Raw genomic sequence first — 17,534 nt, 5'->3', positions numbered from 1 at the left:
AAAAGAAAAATATGTTAAATCGTAAAAAAAATATAGAGGTACAGATAAATAAATTTTTTTTTTATTATTTTTATTTTTTAAATTTCAAATAACATTTTTTTTTTTTTACAATATTATTTTTTATGACTGTAGATAATTTTTTATATCTTTTACAATATTAAATTTCATGGTCATTTATTTATATAATTTTTAAATAATTATAAATCTTCTCTTGGTTTATTTTTATCAATTATTTCAACACGATCATCCTTCTCACCCCATATTTTTTGTTTGGATTTATTTATACCATCAAATCTTGTTTTGATAATCCATCTGCCGATGAAACTTTCATCTAGACTTTTTATTATAAATGAACAAGATTTTGCTTCTTGCAGTGATGTAAAATTTATTTTTTCAGCATATGTTCCATGTGTCAAACTATTATAAGTTTGATCAATGTCGTAATATCCATTATCGTAATGAGATTCTTCATCAAACTGACAACTTTTTAAAATTACCTCATCAAATGCTGGTGGTAAAACATTTATAGCAAGTGGTTTTCCAATACTTCCTGTCACAGTAAGATCCTGCTCATTGTATTTACCTGATAAATAAAAAATAATATAAACATATATTTCTTTTTAAAAAATAAAATAACAATAGAAAAAATAAATATCGAGTTGAATTATTTAATAACTGATTATTTATAATTTTATTTTGATAAAATTCATTGATTTTAAATTTGATACGTACATTGGGGCTTGTAACGGTGAGTAGGTTCAGCTGATGATTGCAGAAAAATATAAGATGTCCAAAAAATTATGAAATAATAATTCATTGTAATATCTTGTTGTTGAAACGAATTTAAATATTATTTTTTTATTTTTTTTTTGAGCCTTTACAATGCTGAAGAATCAACTAGAATGTCGATATGAAAAAATAATATTTTTTATGTGTTGGATTTTTTTATCAGTGGTATGCGGTGACAATATTTTATTGCACATAAAATGACAAATATAAAAATATAAATAATCACATTTTACATGAATTTTTTTTTTCACTATTTAATGTTTTTTTAAAATATCTAACTTGAAAAAAAGAAAAATAAAAAAAATTATTTAAAAATACATTGAATATATTTTAATATTTTAAAATATATAATATTTTTTAGATGAATATTAAAATAAATAAATATTTAAGGTAATTTAAAATAATAAAAAATATCAATTATTAACTTAGATATAATTTAATAATTTATTGCATACATATTATTTATTTAAAAGTATAATAATAATTAATATTTTCCTATAGTACATTCGAGAAAATATCAAGGACTGGTCTTAAACCATTTTCTTCATATACATATCCACCAAAAGAACTAAAATTCCTTTTAATGAAGAACCATATAAAAACAACTGTAAATTTCCAATAATTTGTTAGTAGGTTAATTATTTTTGCATATGGAGTATTTTTTTTAGCATCAATTTCATTTTTTAATTTTTTAAACACTTCTTCAGTAATTCGCAGCTCATCGACAATAAAACTGTAAAATAATAATAGAATATGAATGATATAAAAAAAAAAATTGATTAAAAATTATGAATTTATATAACTTACATTTCATCACGTTTTCTTGTTTGTAAGATAATTTCACCATTATCGCCAACTGATGCAAACAATTGTTGATTTTCATATCTGTAAAATAATAATTAAAAATTAAAATATTATTAATATAATTTATATTTTTTTATTAGCAATTTATTCAAGATATATACGTAGATTTAAAAAAAAAAAATAAAAAAGGTTTAAAATTATTGATTAATTAATACTCGACTTACGTTTCATCATCGACTTTTGGTTTGTATTCTGGTATTGTTAGTTTACAAGCTTCTTTTGAATCGTCAGCTGTTTGAGTTCCATGAAAATAATAAATATAAATTAATTAAATAAATATTTTTAATTATAAAATATATATAATATTTGATATTTTTTTTTCCAATAAATTATATTTTAGTAATTTAGGTATGTGAAGGTTCAATTTAAATTAATATTCACTCAACTTATAAATTTAAAAAAAAGACAATATGTAAAAGAAATTATTTATAAAACATTTGTTGATTCTATTTGTAAATAAACGTTTTGACAATAATAAAATATGAAAAAAAAAAAAAAAAAAAAAAACAAATGAATACTCAAAGTTAATATAAATAAGTACGCACGTAAACAAAATATTATTCATTACCTAAAAAATGTTGTAGTCTTTTACTTCCATGATTAACAAAATTTTGTGTTTTACTTGAAGCAATTAAATTGTTATTTCTATTATCTAAACGTTTAGCCATGTGCCACATTGATCTTTGCCATGTTGTTGTTTTACTTGTAATATTTTTTGTTGCCCCAACAAGAAGTAATGAATTTTTCACAATTCCACTCATTGTTTTTATTAATTTTTCTTTTAAATAATAAAAATAGTTATTAATATTATTTAAACAATATGTATATAAAACTAAAAGGCTCAGTCAGACTCGGTGTCTACAGAATAATGGAATAATGAATTATGAAAGCACGTGTGTGAAACTGGCAGAAGATCTTTAGCGCATGTGTGAGAACTATAGGGCACGTTCCGATAGTCATTAAAAAATATATTAATAGATCTAGGGGTACTTTGCAATTTCCATAATAAATTTCTTTTAACCACGTGCACCTTGAAGTTAGCCGGCAACTGCAAGGTAGCGTTCACAACGTTTGGGCCTGATTGGGCATTAATAAAAAATGTTTCAGCTAAAAAAGTTTTGAATGATATTTTGAATTCAAAGAACATTGATCCATCTTATAAATATTATTTAAGGGAATTAAAAATAATAAAAATAATATCAATTATTAACTTAAATATATTTTAATAATTTATTTCATACATATTATTTATTTAAAACTATAATAATAATTAATATTTTCTTATATTACATTCGAGAAAATATCAAGGACTGGTCTTAGACCATTTTCTTCATATACAAGGACTGGTCTTGGACCATTTTCTTCATATTCATGTTTATTGAAAGGAATTAATTTATCACAAATATAATACAATATGAAAAATGATGTTAATTTGTAAAAAATCATTATTAGTTCATTTTTTATATCTTTTGGAGTTACTTTTTTAACGCTACTTTCATTTCCTAATTTTTTAAACACTTCTTCGGTAATTGGTATTTGCATTTTATTGCCTGCTGCAAATCTGTAAATTAATAATAATAATATTATTAATAATGTATATTTTTTTTATTAGAGATGTAAATAAATAATTAAAAAATTAATTAAAAATTATGAACTTTATAAACAGCTTACATTCTATGACCTTCTATTGTTTTAAATATTATTTCACCATTTTTATCAACTGATGCAAATATTTGTTTACTTTTTAATGGTACAACATTTTCATATCTGTAAAATAATAATTAAAATATTATTAATATAATTTATATTTTTTTATTAGCAATAATAATTTATTTTAATAATAAAAAAACAAACAAAAAATTCATAATTATAGATCAATATTTGACTTACGTTTCATCATCATCATGTTTTGGTTGATCGTATTCTGGTATTTTGATTTTTGTAGCTTCCTTCGAGCTGTCAGCTGTAATAATAATAAATAAATAATTAATATAAATTAATTTAATAAATATTTTTAATTATAAAATATATATAATACTTGATATTTTTTTTTACAATAAATTATAATTTAGTAATTTATGTTAAGGCTCATTTATTAAAATTATTCAAAATTCAGAAGTTTAAAAAAAAAGACAATATGTACTTATATATTTTAAAATATTAAAAAAAAAAAAAAAAAGTATTATTCATTACCTAGAGTATGTTGTCGTCTTTTAAATTGATAATTTAAAAAATTCTGTGTCTTAGTTAAAGCAATTAAATTGGTCTTTCTATCATTTGAACATTTAGCCATGTGCCACATTGATCTTTGCCATGTTGTTGTTTTACTTGTAACATTTTTTGTTGCTCCAACAAAAAGACGCAACGAATTTTTCACACTTCTATTCATTGTTTTTATTTATTTATTTGTTTTTTAATAATAAAACAGTTATTAATATTAATTATTTATAACGAAAATATAAATAACTATGAAAGTTATTTTATAAACGTAATGTCGTAATAATAAGGCTCAGTCAGACTCGGTGTCACAAATCACCATATGATAAAAGCACGTGTGTGAAACTGGCAGAAGATCCAGAAGATCACAATGATCATTCGGCTCATGCGCGAGAACTAGTCATACATAGATAGGGCACACTCCAAAAGTCATTAAAAAATAATATAGATCTAGGGATACGTTGCAAATTTTTATTTTTCAATATTTGTGTTTTAATTTTTGAAGGATTTTCAATAATTCAAATGAACTTGCTGATGATTTATGTGCTGCTTTAATTGACGAAATTTTATTTTTAGTTGAAACAGGTTTATAATTATTTTAAATCTTATTTAATGTCTTGTACCCTCGGAGTACAGCCGAGTAAATCGGAGAAATATGTAGTAATGAGAAAAAATTCGGAGGAAATCAGAGTAATACGGAGAAAAACATAAAAATATCAGAGAAAAACGGAGAACAGCGGAAATACAGCGTATAAAATCGGAGAAATATCGGAGGAAAATTTTTGCCAGTAATCAATGAGAACAATTTTTTAAAAATCACTCATAATATGATAACATTCAGAATAAAGTATAAAGTATTTTCAATCATTTTTTTTTATACACTAACTTTTTTAAATAATAATAATAATAAAAATAATATAATATGTTAAAATTTTTGTATACATATATATCATAAATTATGCAAGTATAGGAGATAAATTTTTGGAGCCAGTTTTTTACTTACATAACAACTATAGTATATATTTTGTTTAACTATTGCGTGATCATGATCATGAATTCCGATTGAAAGTTTATAATCTTATAGAAAATGATTAAATAATAATAATAATAAAATTGAATTATAATAATAATAATAATTGAGAAAATTTATTTTTTCAAATTATGACGATTCATGAAGATATTATGAATTATAAATTTTTACAATTATTATTATTATAATTCAATTTTCATTATTGTTATATTATCTTTATAACAAAAAGTCAACAACATACTTTACTATTAATATTTTTACCTATAGGTTTTAATAAACCTGATTGAAATATTTCTGGTGTGATGCATCACTTTTTGTTGCGAAAAGAAAATTATTTATCAATTCTCAGGTAAATAAATTATATAACTGCTAATTGATAATACAAGTAATGATTTCCCTATAATTATATTTGAATTTTCTATTTTTAATATATTGTTGATAGAATAGATAATCTATTTTATCAACAGAGTTTATAATAATAACAATAATTTATCTTGCATAACGTCATATTTTTTTATTGACAAATAATTTTTTGTCAACCAGTTACAATAGTACAATACGCATTTATTTTATATTTTTATTATCAATTAATAATTAATAATTTAACTTTGTCTTATTATTTAAAATGTTCGCTGCAAGACGTGCAATATCTTATGTTATTCCGTAAGTACATACTCGAATTAAATTAAAAAAAAAAAATTAAACTATTTTGTTTATTATTATTAACAAAAAAAAACAATACATTACATAATTTAATAGTAATTATACCTAATTGTATTTTAATTTTGTGTTTATAGAAAAAGCAAGGATGGTATTTTTAGATTAAAACATACATTGCCAGATTTGCCATATGATTACAAAGCACTTGAACCAATAATTTGTGCTGAAATAATGCAGCTTCATCATTCAAAACATCATGCAACTTATGTCAATAATTTAAATGTTGCTGAGGAAAAATTAAAAGAAGCTGTTGTTAAAGGTGATGTTGCAACACAAATATCACTTGCACCTGCTATTAAATTTAATGGTGGTGGACACTTGAATCATTCGATATTTTGGTGTAATTTGTCACCAAATTCTAGCAAGCCTGATGGTATGTTGAATTATTTTAATAATATAACAATAATTTCAAGATAATTTTGTTAATATAAATTGCTAATTTTTACAGCTACATTATTGAAAAAGATTGAACAAGACTTTGGTAGTTTGGATGAGATGAAAAAACGTCTTTCTGAATCAACAATTGGAATTCAGGGATCTGGTTGGGGCTGGCTTGGTTATAGCACTAAAGATAAAAAATTACAAATAAAAACATGTGCTAATCAAGATCCTCTTCAAGCAACAACTGGTTTGATTCCATTATTTGGTATTGACGTTTGGGAACATGCTTATTATTTACAATACAAAAATGTACGTCCAGATTATGTCAAAGCTATATTTGACATTGCAAATTGGAATGACATCAGTGAAAGATACAACAAAGCTGTTGGATGTTAATTCATTTATCAATTATTATCATAGCTTGGCCAACTTTTTTGTTGATCTTAATAATCACTTATAATTATATAATTAAAACAAATGTATTTCAAAAATATTGTAAAGCTTTTTGATACATTTTCTTTTTGCAAATTTAAATTAAAACAATATGCAACATGTTTAACTATTATTCATGATTTTCTTCTAGCCATGTTTAAAAAATAATATAGAGTTTTTTTTTCTATCAAATAAAATTAAATATTCAGCATAAATAAAATTGTTTTTGTTGTCTTTAAAATTTATTACGTAATCGTATTATTTTTTATAAATATTATTAATAATAATGACACAATTTTTTTATCTTTAGTTAAAAAAAAAATGTCAAACGTCTTTTTGGTCGTTTGTCGGCCATTAGTGAATTTTAGTGTTAAAATTTGTTTATAATTAATTTTTTTACATATATTTATTATTATTTATTATTATTATTATTATTGTTGTTGTTATATAAATAAATAAAAATTGATAAAAATCTATGGTAATCTTTAAGTAGAGATCTACTTTTGGTACATAATTTGTCAGCTAGATGGCGCGTGGCTTTGTTCGAGAGAGGAGCTGTGTCGTTTAGTGTCGTGACTTTTTTCACTTATTTTTGCAATAATAATTGTTAAATAATTATAAATTGTTAATAAATCGGTTAATTAAATTTTTCTGAACAAAATGTGCTATAATTTATTGAGAAATTTTGTGAATTTTAGCCAATATTAATAGACCTGTCATGACTCTTGGAGCTTACAAAGGAAGATAAAATTTGTCTATTATTTGTTAAATAATAAACAAATGGTATGTAAATATTATGTTTTTTCATTGTTATTAATTATTTAGCACATAAACAAACATAATTACGTAGTTTTTATCATAAATTGTGACATAAAAAAAATTATCAATTTGAGGTTAGATTGCCATTTTTAACAAAGACAAAGAGATTATCAATTTATTTATAAATAATTATAAAATTTTGATATTTATAGCATTGTTGTAGCATTATTATTGTATAACAATCATTTTTTTATTAATAATAATCAAAAAAAATGTCAAATATTTTAATATCAATTTTTCCTTTGTCGGTTTTCATTTGTCAGTTTTTAGTATCAATTTATTGACTATTAGACTCAATTTTTTACTGTCTATTTATTAATTTATTATTTATTTAACTATTTTTTATACATTTATTATTTATTTATTTGTTTAATCATCATTTGTTTATTTATTTATTTAATAATGTCACTTTTATTTATTATTTTTTTGTTGATAATAATTACTCCAATTTGAAAAATATTCATGAATGAATGAAAATAATGTTTATTTAATATTTTTATTTTTTACAGCTATATAACAAAAAATATGGAGAACGTATTTGACGTTTTTATGCAATTATTCAAACAACATTATCAAAAATGAGACTTAACAAGGGACTAAATTGGTTTGTCATTGAAGCCAAAATCATTTTTGAGTACAGTGAGTTGGTTTATTTCATTTTTTATAAATAAAAATATTTTCCTGATAATAATTTTATATTTTATCATTACAGTTGCATCAAATTTATTAATGACTAAAACATTATTCTTGCCAATTCACGTAATATCAGATTTACATAATGAAAAAATAAGAATGTGAACAACTACTTAAATGCTTAAAACTAACATAAACAATAGCAAGAAAATGATTATAGTGTTGAAAGTGTTATGTGGTATACGTTGCAAGTTTTAGTTTGTCTTATCAAGTGCTTTAAAAATTAATTAAATTGTTTATAAACTATTTGACAATTTAACAATCATCAAATACTGATACACTTGAACCAGCAACAAAATGAGCTTCTGCTTCAACAATGATGAGTCTCTGACAATGAATAATTATTACTCAATTATTTACATATTGCAAGTGCAATTAAATCCAAAACATGTCAAGTTTAAATGAAATCCAACATGTCATGAGTTTTCTAATATGATTTATCAATCTTTTACTGGAGCAACCAATAATATCACATGCTGCTGGTAATATTGACTCTCATGCTCTCTCTAATGCACCAGTTAATGTTGTTGTTGTTGTTGTTCTTGTTAAACATTTGCCAATTTTTATTGAAATTGTCTTTGGTAAAGTGCTGGTACTGCTCCATCAATAACAACATGTTGAGCAATGTTGAGAGAGTTGCTTAGACTAGTTGAGAGCATCAGAATAAACTGCCTCTATCAAAGTGCTTGCCTCCTCTGTCAAAGACCTTGTTTACATCACATCAAAGAGTTTACCGCTATAGCAACAACGTGTATATTATCAATCCAGCCAAGAAGACTAGAGACTTTTTGAAATGGATAAACTACTTGCAAATCATAATAACAGTATAGACTATATTTAAAAATATAATATTACAGTTCATTATAATGTTTAAATAATCGAGTCAAATAGTTTATCATCAAGTTAATACCTATAAGAGATATTAGGTACTTTATAAACTGTATAAGTTAATATGTGTTGTGTTGTGTTGTGTTTTTTTTTTGGTACATTTACAAGTGGTGATAGTGAAAAAAGCAGTGAAAAGTGATCCTTGTTTTGTGTAGTGTGTGTGTAGTGCTTGTGTGTGTGTTCATTGAACCTGTTGATGACCAGATTGAATCATCTCACATGAACTACATGGAGTGTAGCATCCTCTGGTCTTCATGGATTGCAGTATCCAGAGCAATATTGATGACCACCGTTGGAGGATGAACATCCGCTTAAAAGGTAGGATTTTATTTAATTAATGTAATTTCATATATGATCTTGGTTTATATTACTTGATTTATACTTGATGATTGTATTTTTTAAAACTCCTTAAAGTCTCTCTCCAGGTCATTTTGCTTTAATAGCTAGCTTTAAATAAAAAACCTGTACTACTGTTTAGATTACCCATATATTTTTATCGTTATCATGTTCACAAATATCAGTGTACATAAAAAAAAACCCCAAGTAGTTTAGTTAGATAGTTTTTTTCATATCGCTTTTTGAAGTTGAGATTTTTTAAATTTATTTATTAATTTATTTAGAGTATAATAAATGCCACTTGGGATAACTTGAATAATAATTTTTAAAATAAATGATTTTAACAAATAAAATAACACATTGCTTGTTGTATTTTGTTATTAATTATTTTATATAGATATAACAATATTTATTATTATTCAAGAATACTGTCTACAATAAACATTAAAACCTTTGCCTTTTGGTTCAGTCCATAATAAGCATAGGTATTTACAATAATAATTAAATATCTAATATTAATTAGTATAGTATTTAAATTGAAATATTTTATTTGTTTTTTTTTTAATTTCATTATCATTATTATTCGTCTTTCGAAATTCAATTTTTTCATCATCTACATAATGTTGCACGTAAACCAATTACTGGCTTGGTCATCTAGCTGTAAAACACATTATATTTTTTTATAAATTTTAACAAACATATTGATTTTACATTCCATAATTTTTTGTTTTTTTTTTAAATTATTATTAATTTTTATTTTTCGCCATGGTTTTCAATTATTTAAAATATATATGAATTAATTATAATTTTTTTTGTTTTTTTTTTCATACGCATTATAAACAATTTTTATAATTTGAAAATAAATTTATAAATATCAATATTCATCATAACGAATTACATGGTTTTATTTTTATTTTTATTTTTTCTCATTTATTTATTATTATTTTTTATTTTGCAGTGGCTCTACTACTGCACTTTAATTAGATAATAATCGAAATTTGTATTATTTTTTTTTTATCTATCTGAAACGCGTATTTTATTTGAAGATAATTATTAATTAATTTATATACTTATTATATTTATTATATGCTATTTGCTAATTTGGTTGGGGAAAAAAATGTAGCTAATTTATTATATTCGGAATAATCAAGATGTCAATTTAATTTATCATCTTGAAATATGATTGAATTTTTTTTCTCTTAATTAATTTTTTTTTAACTTGAATTAAAATTCTAAATAAATAAAAATAAATATATTGTAAAATTTATTGTTATTTATTTTCAATGACGGGTGTTTTAATTTTCACCAGAGTGGCAGCACCATCCAATGAACATTGAACAGTATATTTTTTTTAGCAAGATATTTAGCAATGTCTGCCAGTTGAGTTCTTGTTTGACAATTGTGAATTGACATTATCATTTATCAAACTATCAACAAAGCTCGGTTATCAAAATGTCCTATTCAGTGTAAATGATAAATAAAAAAATATTTGTTTTTTATATATAAAATGTTTATGTTATTGATAAATAATTAGTGTTGATATTTAGTTAGTGAAAAATGAAAATTGATTGATCAAAGCCGCGTGATCAAATGTGATACCTGTTGCCTCTATTTTTATATCTAGTCAAGATAAAAATATAAAAATAAAAAAATTTAATGTAAGTATAATTAAATTAATAATAATCATTTATTTAACTATTAATATAATTAATTTTATATTTATTTTTTTTATTAAAAAATTAAAAAATTTGTTTGTCTGACACATTTGTCATTTTTATCTTATGATTCATTGTTGCAAAAATAATAAATTTCAGTATTTATCTAAAGGCTATATATTATTTCAATGACAATATTGCAAATTAAATTTTTTATTATTTTAATTTATTTTAAATGAGAAGCAATTAATTTTTGTATTTTTAAATTATTTATCTAGGAATTTTTTGATTAATGATGGAAGTGAATATAACATTAGACAATTTAGATGATAAAAAATTAACAAATGGTCGATATGAATTGATGGAAAATATGATATGCATGGAACAACAAAGTGGACAAGTGCCAGCTGATGTTCAAAATGACAATGACAATGATGATGATGATGATGAAGATAAAATTATAAAACAAACTGATTTTGTTCTTGTTTATTTGGACAATGGAAATATTCATAATATGCAAAAACGTGAAGAGTTTGAAGCTGAATTGCGTGATCAAGGTTTAGAACTAGAATACGAACAAAATCGACAATTATGTTTTGTTAAAATAAATGCACCTCAGGTATTAATACTGATAAATATTATCATTTATAATAATTGTTATATTTTAAATGAAAAAAAATAAATAAATATTATTTTTTTTTGCAGGAAGTTTTATGTAGATATTGTGAAATAATGAAATTAAAAATGCCAATTAAACCTTTGTCAAATCAAGAGCTAGATGACAGTGGTAGTGATTTATTTGATGATGCAAAATCATGGTTTATAAATTTATTTAAATTTGTACAATTAGATAAAGATAAATTTCCAAAATTAGAAACAAAATTATCATCTGAATTTTCACGAGATAAAGATTATTTGTAAGTTAATTTATCATTTATGTTAATTATTATTTATTAATTTTTTTTCATATTTACAACAGATTTGATGTTCATAATGAAAATTTTTTTCCAACAAATGTACGTGTTATGATTGTTGATTTTATACTTGAACGTCAATGCGCTGGAATACAACGTCTCATTGCAAATGGTGTTTACATAGCAGCATATCCTCTTCACGATGTAAAAAAAAATTAAATTATCATTTTTAATATAATTAATAATATAAATTAAAAATTAATAATATTTTAGGGAGCATTTCAACAACCAGGAAGTACCAGAAAACTTCTTTATGATGAATGGGGTTCAACAAATAAATGGCTAAAACTTCAGCCACTTGATACAATTCAAGAATATTTTGGTGTTAATTTTGCAATTTATTTTGCTTGGCTTGGTTTTTATACGTACATGTTAATACCAGCAAGTATTGCTGGTCTTTTTTGTTTTATTTACGGTGAGTAATTGATGACATCATAAATAAAAAAAATTATTTAATTGGAAATCATTCATGCAAAAATAATGATGAGTTTTTTCTTTGAAAAAAAAATTAAATTGAATTGCTAATAAATATAATTAGTTGAATTTTAATCATTTGTTTATGTAAGATGATTATTTATTGATGAAAAAAAAAATAGAATTAATTTAATAAAAATTGTTAATTTTTCTAGGCTGGATAACACTTGGTTCAAATCAACTTGCTAAAGATGCTTGCTCTGATGAATTTGCTGGACAAATAATAATGTGTCCACAGTGTGATAAAAATTGTAATTATTGGCGATTAATTGAAACTTGTCTTTTAACAAAAGTAACATTATTATTTGATAATCCAGCAACAACATTATTTGCTATATTCATGAGTTTTTGGTCAGTACTTTATCTTGAATTATGGAGAAGAAAATCAGAAGAGTTAAGTCATCGATGGGGTTTAGTTGGATGGGATCAAGGTGCTGAACATCCAAGACCACAATATATTACAATGCTTAATAAAATTAAAATATTTAAAATAAAAGAAAAATTAAATCCAGTAACTAGAGAAAAAGAGCCACATGTTAGTTTTTGGAAAGTTCGTGTACCAGCAACAATGATTAGTTTTTCAGTTGTATTTTTACTTATAATTGTTGCTATTGCTGCTGTTTTTGCTGTTATATTATACAGAATGTCAATGATAACATCAAACACAATATTTGGTGCTAATATTGATAGTGTAGCATATAAAACATTTGTACTACCAATTGCTGCTGCTGGAATTAATCTTGTGAGTATTATTTATCACATCAATTTTTATTTGTTTGTTAATTATTAATTTTTTTTATTTTCTTTGTCATTTAAGGCTTGTATTTTATTGTTAAATTATTTTTATGATTGGTTGGCAATACATTTAACAGAAATGGAAATGCTCAGAACTCAGACTGAGTATGATGATAGTTTAACATTGAAAATTTATATTTTTCAATTTGTTAATTATTATGCATCAATTTTTTATGTTGCATTTTTAAAAGGAAAATTTGTTGGGTATCCTAGAAAGTACAATAGAATTTGGGGCTACAGGTATATTAATTTTTTTATAATTTAATATTAAAAAAAAAACATTGAGTATTTATTTAGTTTTTTTAACAATTAGACAAGAAGAATGTGCACCGGGTGGTTGCTTGATGGAGCTGGGTATACAATTGGCCATAATAATGGTAGGAAAACAGGCACTTTACACAGCCATGGAGATGATTTGGCCTCTGGTGTTTAGATGGTGGGCATTTTTTCGTGCTCAAACTGGTCTGGCACCAAAAGATCCAATAGTTTTACGTGGCCAGTGGATAAGAGACTTTAAACTTCTTGACTGGAGTCCCAGGGGACTGTACGATGAGTACCTAGAAGCTGTATGTTAAAAAATTTATAATAATCTTGACAAAATAATATCAAATTGGTTTTTTTATCTTTTACCTTTTTATTAACAGGTAATACAATTTGGTTTTATTACTCTTTTTGTCGTGGCTTTTCCTTTGGCACCATTGTTTGCTCTGGCAAATAATGTACTTGAAATGCGTCTAGATGCTACAAAATTTCTTCGACATTATCGACGACCAGTTCCACGAAGAGCCAGAGACATTGGTATTTGGAAACAGATACTTGATACATTAGCTAGAATATCAGTTACATCAAATGCATTTATAATAGCATTTTCATCAAATCTCGTGCCTCGTTTTATTTACATGACATATGTCAGTCATAATAATAGTGATATTGGATTTTTAAATCATAGTCTTGCATATTTTGATACAAAAGATTTTCAAATAGAAGCTGCACCAATTTTTAGTTCAAGTAATATAACAACTTGTCGTTATTTGGAATATAGAAATCCATCAAATCATGAATTACCATATAAAAGACCAACAATTTATTGGCATATACTTGCTGCTAGATTAATATTTGTTGTTGTATTTCAAAGTATTGTTGGTTTATTTTCAATGATTGTACAATGGTGTTTATCTGGTATACCAAGAAAATTAAGTGATCGTATTAAACGTGAAGCATATCTTACTGAGGAAATTATTATTAAACGTGAAGCTGAACGTGCCAGAGAAAAAGCACGTTATCTCAGTCGTTTTTCAAGTACTGTTAGTAATCGTATTCGTAAACGATCACCAATTATTTCAGAAACAAATACGACTTGATGAAATATTTCATAAATTTTTAATCCAGTGCCTTAAAAAAAAAACTACTCAGTTATTATATTTATAAATTTATTTTTAATATTTAAAAAAAATTTTAATCGTCGTTCTTCCAATGAAATACTTCCAGTGATTTTTTAAAAAAAATATTTGTAAAAAATTAATTTATTATTGTTTTAAACTATGATTATTGATTTTTTTTTTTTTTTACGTTATTTTAAATGAAGTTTTATCAGCTTGAAATATTATAAAAATAAAATAATTTAAAATTTACTTGCATTTATTTTTATGATAAATTTATTTATCAAGTGTTTTTAAAAATATTTATATGTAGAATTTTTATTTAATTGTTTTTAATTATTACAATCAATAACATCATATGGTGCTGGTATTATTGACTCTGTTCTTTCTAATGTACCACTTGTTATTTTTATTGATGAAAATTTACTTGTTTTTCTTGAGCTTTATCAATGTTAAAATTGTCTTTGATAAGCCACTGTTGTTGTGCTAACAATTAAACCACATGTTGGTCTTTAGAGTTTTAAAAATGAATCTCTTCTATTGATAAAAATGTAAAAAATATTATCAACAGCCGGCTCGAGATCCACTGAATTTATAAATTGATAAATCGTTTTTAAATAATAATAATAAACTATTTTAAAAAGTGAATGATAAAGCCAATAAGAATAAAACATTAAAAATAATTTAATATAAAAATCAGTTGATATTAAACAATTGTTAATATCTTTCTTTAATACTCCATGACAATACCAAATATATCTTGACCATTTAAAGTCTCCCTGATTTTTTCTCCGCTCAATTTACATGGTGGTCATTTAAAGACAATAAAATTTTCTTTCATTGATACAATTGTTTTTATTTGAAGGGTAGAAAACAATATCCATAAAAAAATTATAAGACCAGAAATTGTTCGAGGGAAATGTTGATTAAACCAGCATTTTCATTTAATTCAAGAAAAAAAAATAAAATAATTTTCTAGTTTGTTTTGTACTATCATAATAGTTGAATTTCATTTTCATTTTTTTATTTCTTTTTTTTTTTGTGAGAAAGTATCAAATGATGTTTTTATAAAAAATAAAATAAAGTGAGTGATTTAGTGTGAGCAAATGTAGGGCAAATTGAGAGCCAGTCAGACGATGTTAAACTGGCGACACTGAGTCTGATCGAGTCAAGCTTGATAATATAAACTGGGAATGAGACTGGGGCACTTGATGATATCCACTGAGAAACCGGTGAACAAGTTATGTGAAAAATTAACTACCTGTATCATGATCTCACGGATGTTTTTCATATATATATACTCTATAACCCGACAATTTTTTTATATTGGCTTTAATTGTTATTTTTAAAAACAAATTTACGTATTTTAATTATATATTTTTTATAATTAAAAATATTTAAATGGTTTTTTGTTGTATTATTAAAATTATTGATTTATTTTTCTTTCAATTAAAAATTAAATTTAAAAGAAATTCTTTTTTTTTTTTTCATTTTTAAATAGTATTTTTGAATAGTGAATTAATTTCTATCGGGTGTGTTATTATATTCTCTATGAAAATCTTCAAATTGTATGGTAAAAATAGGTTGAAAAAATATTTAGATAATGAATTTAGTTAAAAATATAATTATTTATATTTTGTGATATCATCTTTTTTATAATTTGTCTTGTCATTTGAATTATTTTTGACATTATAAACAGCTGTATAAACAAAATAATGGTTTTGTAAATATTAAAAGTTGCTCTTGACATAGAACTTCCTAAAGCTGTTTATTTTCAAAATCATTTAAACAATTTTATAATTATTTAGAAGTTTAAAAGTTTGATACTTTAATTCTATAAAAGTATCAAAATCCACAATATCAAAAATAACTTCTTTATCAAATTATTTAAAAAAAAAAATACATCTCATTAGTATCAACAAAAATATTTGATATTTAAAAAAAAAAATAAACATTTTAAATAAATAAAAATTGTTTTAAATATTTACGAATTATATTTATTCAAGTATCATTAATATAATCATTTATTTTTAATATTTTTCATTTATTTAATTTATTTTGTTCTGGACAAGACCAACTGGGTCATTGTCAAAAAAAAAAAAAAAGAAAAACAAGATGACCCTGTGGACAATTTACCATCAAATCATTACGGAAGTTAATCACCATATTTATCTTTAAAGTCAATTAGTTAATTTTTTTTATTTCGTTCAAGTCATCTTTTAGCTTTGACAAAAAAATATATTATTCTTTTTGATAATCATCTAAATTACGTGATTGATTGAGGTTTTAAATTTTTTTTTTTATTCAATATTAACCGGTGATAAATGTCAATCAGTTATTCAATAATACATACTGATTTTATGAATTTTAATATTCCATTAAAATTTAAATCTCATTGAAAATAATACCCATGGAATATTTAAAAATTCATATTAATAAAATGTTTATATATAAAGAAAAATAATTAAGATATATATATTGAAAAAATTTTTGCTCAATTAATAATGATATTTAGTTGCAAATAATTAATTTGTTAATATTAATTATATGTCTACCTATTAATAATGAATAATAATAATTTTAAAAAATTAAAATAACCTGGTACATCATCACAAAATGAGATCTAGGACATTGATTTAATCGACCAACGTTCTGGTGTATTAATTTAAAACGCTCTCTTCACTGTGTTTGTAAATACCAGATTTTTCTTCTTCAAATATATTATACATTTTTTTTTTTTTTTTCCTGTCTTTATATTTTATTATTTTTTTTTTTTCTTCTTGAACGTGATAAAAGCCAAGATTTTAGCCTCAGGTCTCTATACGGTTTCTCTTTTCGTAACCAACTCAAGTATTAAAAATTCTCAAAGTTTTTTTTTTTTTTTTTTGCTTTAAACATACACACTAAATTCGAGGCTATTTATTTATTTTATTAACATCATCAACACTGTACTAAACAATTAAATAAATAATAATAAACTTTATCAAAATTAGGATAATAAAAAAATTAATTTTCACGAAATCTATAGCCTCCGGTGTAAAATGAAATGATTTTATTCCATCAACATCATCACGCATATGCATGACAA

General features: G+C 23.2%; 4 protein-coding genes and 1 long non-coding RNA gene across 8 annotated transcripts in view; 4 read left to right on the top strand and 1 right to left on the bottom strand.

Moving 5' to 3' along the window:
• Window positions 1–175: 175 nt before the first annotated feature.
• LOC122849867 lies at window positions 176–854 on the bottom strand. The gene is made up of 2 exons (XM_044148718.1): window positions 733–854; window positions 176–583 (listed from the first exon to the last, which is right to left on the bottom strand). Exons 1-2 carry the CDS (start codon window positions 815–817, stop codon window positions 198–200), a joined length of 471 nt encoding a protein of 156 aa, XP_044004653.1. The 5' UTR covers window positions 818–854; the 3' UTR covers window positions 176–197.
• A 4,548-nt stretch (window positions 855–5,402) lies between these two features.
• Window positions 5,403–6,674, top strand: LOC122849866 (superoxide dismutase [Mn], mitochondrial). Its single transcript, XM_044148717.1, has 3 exons — window positions 5,403–5,563; window positions 5,698–5,993; window positions 6,069–6,674. The coding sequence occupies exons 1-3, from the start codon at window positions 5,526–5,528 to the stop codon at window positions 6,395–6,397; spliced, it is 663 nt and encodes a 220-aa protein (XP_044004652.1). The 5' UTR covers window positions 5,403–5,525; the 3' UTR covers window positions 6,398–6,674.
• Window positions 6,675–6,976: 302 nt separating this feature from the next.
• On the top strand, window positions 6,977–9,028 carry LOC122849865. The gene is made up of 3 exons (XR_006373602.1): window positions 6,977–7,216; window positions 7,762–7,891; window positions 7,965–9,028. It is a non-coding gene; the product is annotated as an uncharacterized LOC122849865 (long non-coding RNA).
• An 89-nt stretch (window positions 9,029–9,117) lies between these two features.
• Window positions 9,118–17,534, top strand: part of LOC122849863 — a 66,464-nt gene continuing 58,047 nt past the window's right edge. For all 4 annotated transcript variants that reach the window (XM_044148713.1, XM_044148711.1, XM_044148709.1 and 1 more), the window contains exon 1: window positions 9,118–9,151. In XM_044148713.1, coding sequence (XP_044004648.1) covers window positions 9,133–9,151 — 19 coding nt within the window. In that variant the 5' untranslated portion in view covers window positions 9,118–9,132. The remainder of the gene's footprint in view (window positions 9,152–17,534) is intronic.
• On the top strand, window positions 10,462–14,698 carry LOC122849862 (anoctamin-5-like). Its single transcript, XM_044148707.1, has 9 exons — window positions 10,462–10,827; window positions 11,103–11,443; window positions 11,530–11,741; window positions 11,804–11,942; window positions 12,012–12,213; window positions 12,428–13,014; window positions 13,090–13,307; window positions 13,381–13,633; window positions 13,712–14,698. The coding sequence occupies exons 2-9, from the start codon at window positions 11,117–11,119 to the stop codon at window positions 14,426–14,428; spliced, it is 2,655 nt and encodes an 884-aa protein (XP_044004642.1). The 5' UTR covers window positions 10,462–10,827; window positions 11,103–11,116; the 3' UTR covers window positions 14,429–14,698.

Source organism: Aphidius gifuensis, linkage group LG2 (genome assembly GCF_014905175.1).
Source record: "Aphidius gifuensis isolate YNYX2018 linkage group LG2, ASM1490517v1, whole genome shotgun sequence".
Classification (NCBI taxonomy): domain Eukaryota; kingdom Metazoa; phylum Arthropoda; class Insecta; order Hymenoptera; family Braconidae; genus Aphidius; species Aphidius gifuensis.
The sequence above is the reverse complement of the archived record's forward strand: the minus strand, read 5'-3'. Positions and strand labels throughout refer to the sequence as shown.

What these genes read in the sequence shown, in the direction of transcription:
- LOC122849862 (XM_044148707.1), top strand. Translation starts at nt 11,117, where the DNA reads ATGATGGAAGTGAATATAACATTAGACAATTTAGATGATAAAAAATTA. An exon ending in TCTTTTTTGTTTTATTTACG is followed by an intron (nt 12,214 to 12,427) that starts GTGAGTAATTGA and finishes TAATTTTTCTAG; the next exon opens with GCTGGATAACACTTGGTTCA. An exon ending in CTGCTGCTGGAATTAATCTT is followed by an intron (nt 13,015 to 13,089) that starts GTGAGTATTATT and finishes TTGTCATTTAAG; the next exon opens with GCTTGTATTTTATTGTTAAA.
- LOC122849867 (XM_044148718.1), bottom strand. Translation starts at nt 817, where the DNA reads ATGAATTATTATTTCATAATTTTTTGGACATCTTATATTTTTCTGCAA. An exon ending in TCACCGTTACAAGCCCCAAT is followed by an intron (nt 584 to 732) that starts GTACGTATCAAA and finishes TTTATTTATCAG; the next exon opens with GTAAATACAATGAGCAGGAT.
- LOC122849866 (XM_044148717.1), top strand. Translation starts at nt 5,526, where the DNA reads ATGTTCGCTGCAAGACGTGCAATATCTTATGTTATTCC. An exon ending in GCAATATCTTATGTTATTCC is followed by an intron (nt 5,564 to 5,697) that starts GTAAGTACATAC and finishes TTGTGTTTATAG; the next exon opens with AAAAAGCAAGGATGGTATTT. An exon ending in AAATTCTAGCAAGCCTGATG is followed by an intron (nt 5,994 to 6,068) that starts GTATGTTGAATT and finishes TAATTTTTACAG; the next exon opens with CTACATTATTGAAAAAGATT.